General features: G+C 39.3%; 1 protein-coding gene across 1 annotated transcript; it reads left to right on the forward strand.

Moving 5' to 3' along the window:
- The first annotated feature begins 811 nt into the window (after positions 1–811).
- Positions 812–1,393, forward strand: LOC102826384 (A-kinase-interacting protein 1-like). Its single transcript, XM_006865121.1, has 4 exons — positions 812–821; positions 1,122–1,193; positions 1,234–1,261; positions 1,342–1,393. Exons 1-4 carry the CDS (start codon positions 812–814, stop codon positions 1,391–1,393), a joined length of 162 nt encoding a protein of 53 aa, XP_006865183.1.
- The last annotated feature ends 8,238 nt before the right edge of the window (positions 1,394–9,631 follow it).

Genomic DNA, 9,631 nt, shown 5'->3' on the forward strand with positions numbered 1-9,631 from the left:
CAACTGGAGCTTTTGAACAATGCTATGCTTTAAAACAAAATAAATTCACATTAAATACTTTTTAAAATGCTTTCAGGTCTCCAAATCCATGAATATTTCATTGAAAAATGTTTATCACTGATATCAGTGTAAGACTATAAGTCTCAATTGTTGTTGTTGGTAAATGCCGTTCAGTTGAACCACCAACTTTTTGGTTAGTAGAGGTGATTATATGCTGAGGAGCTGGTTCTGACTCATAGCAACCCTGTATAGGGTTTCCAAGGCTACAAATCTTCACAGGAACAGAAAGCCCCACCTTTCTCACATGAACAGCAGGTAATTTTGAACTGCTTAACTTGAGGTTAGTGGCCCGACTAGTAACCACTAGTAATCCAGTGTTTATCTGATGGCGCCATTCCAGAACTCCATAAATCTTTCTAGGAATCCCAACATATATATATATATATCCTAGTGTCACACATATACATATGTGGGTGAGTAAAAAATGATACGAACTCAAGTTATATTAAAATGCCCATCCATGTTCACGATTCATGATAGCACTGAGTGTGCACATGAAATGATTCTGCCAAATAAACAAGTGACAGCAGATTATGGGGCATATCATTTGAAAATCAGTCATGGCTCTGTCTATGAAATAATCCACTACTGACTTGGGTTTCCAAAGTTCGTGTGAGATAGGTAGTGAAGCAACTCAGGGAAGAGCAGAAACAGAAGCATTGGGACATCTGTAAACAAAATTTGGACTGATACTCGAAGGAAGGTAAAAGGTTATTTAAGAAAAAAATCACTACTGGAGAGCCCCGAGTACATGGACCTGGGTGAGAGGGTGAGGCAATACCAGCAGAGAAGAAGAGGAGATAGAAATGGGAGGGCTCAGCACTCCCGATCTCACCCAAGACCCTTGGTGTGCACTATAGGTGTGAAATATGAGTGGTGGTCACCTGAGGACTCTGGGCACTAACCCAGGGTGGAGCAGGGTTGAGGCAACCCTGCTGATAACCATGTGTGTTAGTATGTGCCTACCCAGGGAGACATGGAGAACTAACTGTCTGGCAGCCTCACTGCTGAACTGAGTGGGCCAGTGTAATCTGCAGTGTTTGGCTAGGTAGGGTAAGAAGTGCTGGAGTGGGCCATGAGGAGAGTGGTGAACTGGCATTTACTGGAGCTCCCCAATGGCAGCATGGGAGTGTGTGACCCCGAGGGGTGAAACCAAGAAAGATGGTGGGGCAGCTGAACCCCAGCAACTTCTCCCAGGAGAGAAAGAAGAAAAATACCCAACACTCAGTGTTTCGTCAGAACAGTGGCTGAGTTCATGGACTATGCGTCAAGTCAGTGTGGGAAATCTTATTCATCTGTACCAGAGGAAGGAGGGGCAACCCATATTTATTGATATGACAGATACATCAGAGCTATCCTGGTGCTTAGATACAATGGTCAGAGACGAGCCACATCCCATGGTCTTGAAGACATCTATCAAGCATCATGGTGTGACCTAGAGGCATCACAACCTGCTGAGATCATCTCTAAGGACCTCTACAAAGAAGTATATCCAGGGACATACTCTGACACAGTAGGTTCGAATGACTTAACCAAGAAGACTCATATGGTAGCAGTTGATTCAGGACAGCATGTGGATTAGGTCTCTCCCATAGGATGTTGAACATCACAGGTGCCTCACATCTCCTCATTTTAAGTAATCAGGAGATTGAAGCCACTATCTGATTCTCTTCAGGGTTACACATGAATTCTGCTTTTAGCGCTGGCTGTAATGTTTCAGCCTTCCTAGACACTGGAGCCTGTCTCTCTCATTGCCTATTTTATTTGACTTGAGGGTACAGAAGACCCCCACTTAGTTTTGCCTGAAAGTAGTAATGAAATGATGCTGTACAGCAGTTTTTAGTGCTTGCTTTCTAAGCCAAGCTTAATTGTGATAATAAAGAAAGAGATTAAATTAAAAAAAAAAAAAAATCATTCCTGGTGATGAAACATAGACCCATCACTCTGGGCCTGAGAGTAAATGGCAGAGTATGGAAGAGAAGCATCCTCAATCTCCAAACAAGAAAGAGTTCAAAAGTCAGCCTAAGAATTGATGCTTACAGTTTTCCGTGATTCTCAAGGACCACTATTGGAACAGTATCAGAAAAAAAGGTTCAACAATCAACAGTGCTCATTACACTGAAACTTTCACGGAAGAATTGAAGCTTAAACTTTGGATTAAATACAGAGGACTGCTATCCAAAGGCATTGTGATCTTGTATGACAGTGAACATACAAACACCTCTGACTACACTGTTGACACTCTGCAAAAACTTAATTTGAGTTATTAAAACATCCTCCTTATAGTTTTGATCTTGCTTCATCTTACTTTCACCTGTTCAGTGCCCAGAAAGCAGCCCTTTGAAGATGAAGACTCACCTCTGATGAAGTGAAGACAAGTGGTACAATTGTGGCTCATAGCTCAGCCTAAAACATTTTTTAATAAGTGAATATGAAAGCTTGTTGACAGATGGAAAAAGTGTATTGAAAAGTAAGGAGACTATGACAAAAAATAATATATTTGTCTTTTCTATTAGTGGATTAAAATAAATTCTACAGCCAGAGTATGGATAATTTTTGACTTATATATAAATGTACAAGGACCAAGAATAAATATTTTCATCTACTTTTCTAATTTTAACACTTCCCAGAAAGTCTCCTAGAAAAAAGGTAAAAAAAAGTAATAGTACTAAGGATTAATATTTTCCATGTTGCTAATAAATTTCTCTAGATTTTCCTAGATTGAAGAGGCTACTAGAAAAGTAAATGTAAACAGGTACAATATACAAAGTCATTCCCCACTAAATAATTCAGAAAGGAGAAAAACAATATACAAGAAACGTTTTCTTTCCTTTTACGGAAGACAATATCTACAAAAGTACTTTATTATATCTACATTAGCCACATGACTCCAGTTTCATCGCTTTAATTACAGTCAATGACAGGAACAAGGGAAGAATCTATGACACTTAGAATTAAATCAAGCATTTTTTAAGCAAGGAGGTAATTTATACTACTGATTTAATGTCCTTCGTAGGTATTTAGGACCTACCATGTTTCTTGGAAGATGTACAGCCAGAATGTTCCTTAGAAGTAAGGATAGCAAGACTTCATCTCACATACTTTTGGACATGTTATTAGGAAGGACCAGTTCCTGGAATAGGACATCATGTTTGGTAAAATAGAGCATCAGTGGAAAAACAAAGACCTTTGCAATGGACTGAGGCAGTGACTCAATAATGGATTCAAACATAGCAATGACTGTGAGGATTGTGCAGGACAAGGCAGTATTTCATTCTCTTACACTGTATAAAAGGAGCTCTGGTAGTATTGTGGTTATGAATCAGGCTGCGAACCTCAAGGTCAACCCTTGGAAACCCTGTACAGGATCGCTATGAGTCAGAACCGACTCCACAACACACAACCACCACCATCATACTGTATAAGGCAGTATTTCATCCTCTTATACTGTGTAAGGGTTAGACCTTACTCAGTGTCATCAAACAACAACTACACTATGTTTCAAGCTGAGCAAGGGTCTGAGCCTAAAAAGAAGGATCTTCATTCTGCCTTGGGAACTCCCTCAGTCTAATTTTAAAAAGGGGAAAATATAAACATAACTAAAGATGCAACAAGAAGTCCCGTGATGCAATGGTCCTGTTCTCTAAGCTCTGTGCTGCTAACTTGTCAACTGTTCCGTGGAAGGAAATGTCTTGTCTTGTGATCTTTTCCCTTAAAAACTGTTGTTGTTAAGTGACATCAAGTTGGTTCTGACTCACAGAAAGTCTGTATAGAGTTTCTGAGGAGCAGCTGATGAGTTTGAACCACTGACCTTGTGGATCAAATTAACCTTTTGGTCCAGTGCATTATCAACACCAGGCCATCTTAAAGGTTGTTGTTGTTGTTAAGTGCTGTTGAGTCGGTTCTGATCCATAGTGACCCTCTATAGGGTTTCCAAGGAGCACCTGGTGAGCAGTTCAAATGTCTTTGCAGTCTGGCACATTAAGCCCCAGCACCACACTACGACAAAGGTTACAGCCTAGGAAATCTTATAGTGTAGTTCTCTTCTGTACTGTTGATTCATTGTGAGTTGAAATTGACTCAAGAACACACTATAACAACAAGGATGTAGAAAATGTAGGAGGTTTTTTAGGGATATGTACAGCTATTCTACATCTCATGCACAGGACAGCTGTCCTCCAGCTCAGAAATCCTAAGCTCTACTTTGGCAGCTTTTGCACTAACTTGATATAGTGAAGCTGGGCATGGTCCAGAGAAGAGTAACAAAAATGATGAAGGAGACAGAGAGACAGACTTATGAGGTAAGATTAAAGAACCTATGGAAATATTTCTTGCCTAAGTGAGGACAATCTAACAGCCAATAAATATTTTGAAAGTGTAAATACCAAAGATATAGCATAGGAGAATTAGAAAGAATTAGAAAAGGTAAAAGTATATCAGGAAGAAGGAAAAAGAAATGGCAGGTGTATACTATAGCATGAAGAATTGTCTCTCTGGAAAAGGGTAGGCCATCTCTTGAATCATTTGATTTAGGTCTTTTTCTTTCCTGACTTGACTTTAGATAATATCTACAAAGTTTATTTTTAATTCAGTCCTTCAAACATAGCTTTCATGTCTTCTATGGACCAGGTACTCAGACAAGTAGTAATGAAGAATAAGTTATGACCCTTTAGCTTAGGGAACTTACGGAGTCCTGGTGTGGCACTGTGGTTTAATGTGCAAGACTGAAAAGCCATTTGAACTGCAAGACCGGCGGTTCAAGCTCACCAGTTGCTCCTCGGAAACCCTATACAGGGTCACTATGGATCAGAATTGACTCGACAGCACTTAACAAAAAAAACAAAAAAAAGGATGACGACAGCAGCAAATAACAACAACACCAGCACAAAAAAACAACACCAAACAACAACAACAACAGTAGCAAAGTGGATTATGAGTTAAGCAACTAGCCGCAAGACCAGCAGTTCGAATCTACCATTTGCTCCACTGAAGAAAGATGCAACTTTCTGCTTCTGTAAACATTTACAGCCTCGGAAATCCTATACAGGATTTCCTCACTATAGGTTGGAACGGACTCAATGGCACACCACCACTATAACTAACCTCTTAGGGAATTTACAAATGGGAAGAATTCTGGGCCTTTCCCATTGTTCTGCACATTGTCTACCTTCTGGTTCTGCGTCTACTCAGCTACAAGGAGTCCAGCCAATTGAGATTAGTTGGGATTTCTAGCGCCTGATCAGACATGTGGTTGTTATTAGGTGCCAGCAAGTTGCCGAGTCGTGCATCAGCTTCACAGTCGTAGATATGTTTGAGCTGACTGTTGCAGCCACTGTGCCAAAGTCCTCCAACGTCCATATTTCTTCCTGTCTACATTGGAATCAATTCGACAGCAGTGGGTTGTGTTGGGTTTTGGACTCAGACATTTAGGACAGGAGTAGCTGACTTTAAAGGTATTTAATACATCATTCTCCATTTTTAATCATCAAAACTGAAGTTGACAAGTCTGACCAAAAAAGCTTTCTGATTAATCTACACTGCGCTTTGAGTGATTGGCAACTTCAAATATTAATTTTTAGAAGCAAGTTAAAAAAAATCAAAACATTTTCAAGAAAGAAAGATTGTTTCTAGAAGGGAAAAGTATACAGTCACAGAATGGTACAGGGATTTTTGTGGAGGCCTAGTGTGGTTCTGTAGGGTACGTACTGGACTGCTAACCACAAGTTCAGCATTTCAAACCCACTTATTATTCCTAGGGAACCCCATCCAGAGTCCATCTAAGTTGTGATTGACAACAACAGCACAGGTATTTCTAGAGAACTGCTTTCCTAACAACCATCAATTCAATCAATGAGAAAATATTAGACATAAAGGGGAACCTGAGAGAGCATGTACTGAACAGATCTAACTCTGAATTTAAAAAGGCTTTGAGTACCTATGGCTCAAGAAAGAAACTGGTTCCTTTAATTCTCCATCTGGAAGGTCTACGTGCCTTTCTCTCTGTTTGTCTAACAAGAAAACAGAATCTCAGAGAAGACCAGCAACTTGTTTAAAATGTCACTTGTCTTGTATACAGCACACTTAAGATTCAACTACAGGTCTATCTGATTTTCAACAATGAAACATATATTTTTAAACTACCAAATATTACAAACATAAAGAATACAGGAAATAATAGAACCAGCTAGAATGCCTTCCACAACCCATGCTATCTGCACCTATTCATGTGGTGAGATGGTAGTGAACATGAAGACTATTCCTAGTATTCCCTGGATTAGTTATTATTGGAACTATTCCTTTCTCTTGGCAGAGGACAAATCTCAAATTTAGGGTTGGGAAATAAGGCATCACCACACTTTGATCCAGTAAAATATATGACAGTAAATTGAATCCCTTAAGCATGTTTAGAGTTCAACTGGGGCAGGCAAAACACACTTCTCCTTGATTAAAGGGGGACACTAGAACTAAGGAAGACTTCTCAGAAGTGCCTGAACTTGCTCTAGAAGTGACCGCGAGGGTGGCGCAGGGAGGTTGAGGAAGAGAAACTGAAATCTGCCCTGCACTATACTTGCCATTCCATTAGACCCTAGACTTGTCATATCATTCTCTGACCTATACACTGACATTAGGATTCCTAATTGAAAGATGATAAAGCAAAAGGTCAAAGTGGTTACAGAATTTGCTCTGGCTCTTACAAGTGACAACAGTCAATGCTAGAATTCTACCACAGGTCTAACTGACTCTAAATTCATAGTATCGCTTTTATACCATCTGATTGTCTGGTTAGAATATTGGTTAGGGTTGTACTTAACAAATATTTAGCCTGGCAAGAGCAGGCAGGAAAATTATACCAGGTTAAAAAGTTATTAATTGTCTATTCACAATGGTATTACTGTATCCTTCTGGTTTACTTAATCAAGCAATTTACCTTACTCCTTTTTTGCTCAAAATACTAACGGAATGGTGTATTTGGATAACCAATGGATTGTTCTCATTTCCTCCACCTATACCTGAAGCTTCTATTAGAACACAAAACACTCTTTAACAAATGCTAGTAAAACAGTTAAGAGGCAGTTATCTGTGTCAGGCTATCTCATCTTTTCATTAGTACAAAATAGAAAGTCGATGTAAGACATTCAAAATAAAAGTAATGATGGATACATTAATTCTGGGTTTGTGTGTCATCATTTTCATTTGACATTGCCTCATCCAATACTCATAACAATTCTATGGGAAAAGAATATTTGACAAATGAAAACACTGAATCTCACAGAGATGAAGAAGTCAGATTTCTTGCATAGATAGAAAATGGTGGTGTGTCATGGAATCAGTTCCGGCTCATACTGACTCTGTAGAGTGATTTTAGGTGTAAGTCTTTATAGGTGCAGAAAACCTCCTCTTTATCCCACAGAATGGATAGTAGTTTTGAACTACTGACCGTATGATTAGCAGCCTGACTTGTAACCACTATGCTACCAGAGCTCCTTAGACAGAAAGTAAAAGAGTCATTATTTAGTCATAGGGTTTTTTGCTTCCACCAACTCTTCTTCTTGACCACTGTGAAGAATCCTTCACTAACTCTGTCTCTATATAATCACAGTTGAGCCCAATCTAACTAAAGGCAATGCTGCATCCTCTCTGAAAACTTGCAGGACATCAGGGAGTGCACCTGTTTCAGGCTGCAGGGTGAGTGAGGACAGCAGACTCTGCTGGACTGGACTGCAGTTTTAACCAGTAAGCCCTGCTCCTCCTCCCTGCACTTGTTCACTTACTCAGGGACATGAAGGAATAACCTCTTTGCCCTGTGCAATTTTTTATTTTGGTTACCATTTTTACATTTTTTTCCCCTGAAAAGTTGGCAAAATAACTTTGGTACAAATTAAAGTGTGGCTTATACTTTTCTGATAACTGTAAAAAATAAACTTGAAAAAGTATTCAACTAAAGCTCTTAGAAAAGCTGTTTGTCTTGTCTTTTTGATTTTTGTTTTTATCTCTAACTAGATTTCTTCTACTTGGATTCACAATTAACATCCATGGGGGAAGCACTCAAGACATCAGTGAATCAAATCTGTGGCAAAAGATCTCAAAAGTGTCAAAGAGCACAGATGTCATTTTAAGGACTAAGACGGTCCTATGCCACAGTCTTTTCTATTGTCTCCCATGCATGTGAAAGCTGGACAATGAATAACGAAGGCCAAAGAATTTGTGTTTTTGAACTATGATGTTGGCAAAGAGTATAGAATACATGAAAGAACAAATATGTGTTCGAAGTACAGCCAAGTGATTCTGAGAATTCAGGATGCTGAGACTGCATCCACATACACTGGATATGTTATAAGAAGGGAACTGGAGGAGGACATCATGCTTGGTAAAGTAGAGGGTCAATGAAAAAGAGGAAGATACTCAAGGGGATGGACTGACACAATGGCTGCAACAATTTTGAGAATGGGACAGGGCTAAGCAGTGTTTCATTCTACTGTTCACAGGGTTTTAGGAATCAGAAGTCACTTGATGATGCCTAACAAGGGAATGGGTGGAATCCGTGATAAATAATGTGTGATTATAGGACAGTGAAAATGCTAAGGGCTTTACATGTATTCTTTCACTTAATCCTCATGCAAGTCTCTCTTTTAAATCATTAAAACAGCTTTATGAGGCATTCAATATTGGGACCCTCATTTTACAACTGACAAAGTTTAAAACTTAGAAAAGTTACAGTACATTCAAAGTTCAAAAGCTGAATGGTAGCTTATTGTTGTTAAGTGAGCTCTAGTTAGTTGAGACTCACCGCGACCCTGAGTAGGGTTCCCAAGGAGTGGCTGGTGAGTTTGAATTGCTGACCTTAGAGTTCAATCTGAACTTATGATCAAGTGCTTATCCTACTGTGCAACACGAGAACTTGTAAGTAGTAGTAGGTCTATTTAAACATACTTAAATTAAGTATTTGCAATTCTGTTACATTTCAGTATCTGTTTTTATCCCTTGGAGGTATTGAGGGAGTAAATGTGAGGAAGAATTCGCTTTTGCTGTTCCTAGGTGTCTTCAAGTCAATTTTGACTCAGGGGACCCTATGTGACAGTGGAGAATAGTCCTGTAGGGTTTTCTGGTCTGTAATCTTTTCTGGAGCAAATATTCAGGTCTTTTTCCTATGCAGCTGCTGGGTAGGTTCAAACCACTCACTTTTGAGTTAGCATCCAAGCTCTTACACCTGACATCAAGGATGCTCAATTTGAGGAACTCAGCCTCAAGGGTGTGTGAGAGAGTACTCTAGAACAATAGTGGTAAAGATAGAAAGTAATTTACAATCACCCTATTTCGCTTCTTGTCTGTGTACGTAGAACTTTTCTCATTGTGTTTATAATATTCATGTTTATGAAAGGTGATTTGGGGTTAAGCTTTGACTGGGCCAAATTTACAACTTGAGGGAAAAAAAAAACTACAACTGAATAGTTTGTTAGGTAGTGACAGACTGTACAGCCAGGCCACGCTGCTAATTCCATGAGTTTCTTCTTGTTGTTGTTAGATGTCATTTGTTGTTGTTGTTGTTAAGTGCCATCGAGTCGGTTCCGAC

The sequence above is a fragment of the Chrysochloris asiatica genome, unplaced genomic scaffold, assembly GCF_000296735.1.
Source record: "Chrysochloris asiatica unplaced genomic scaffold, ChrAsi1.0 scaffold00075, whole genome shotgun sequence".
Classification (NCBI taxonomy): Eukaryota; Metazoa; Chordata; class Mammalia; order Afrosoricida; family Chrysochloridae; genus Chrysochloris; species Chrysochloris asiatica.

Excerpts from the sequence above, each read along its gene's own strand:
- LOC102826384 (XM_006865121.1), top strand. Across the intron at positions 1,194-1,233 it reads CAATGGCAGCATGGGAGTGT|CTGAACCCCAGCAACTTCTC; the intron begins GTGACCCCGAGG and ends ATGGTGGGGCAG. Across the intron at positions 1,262-1,341 it reads CAGCAACTTCTCCCAGGAGA|GAAATCTTATTCATCTGTAC; the intron begins GAAAGAAGAAAA and ends AAGTCAGTGTGG.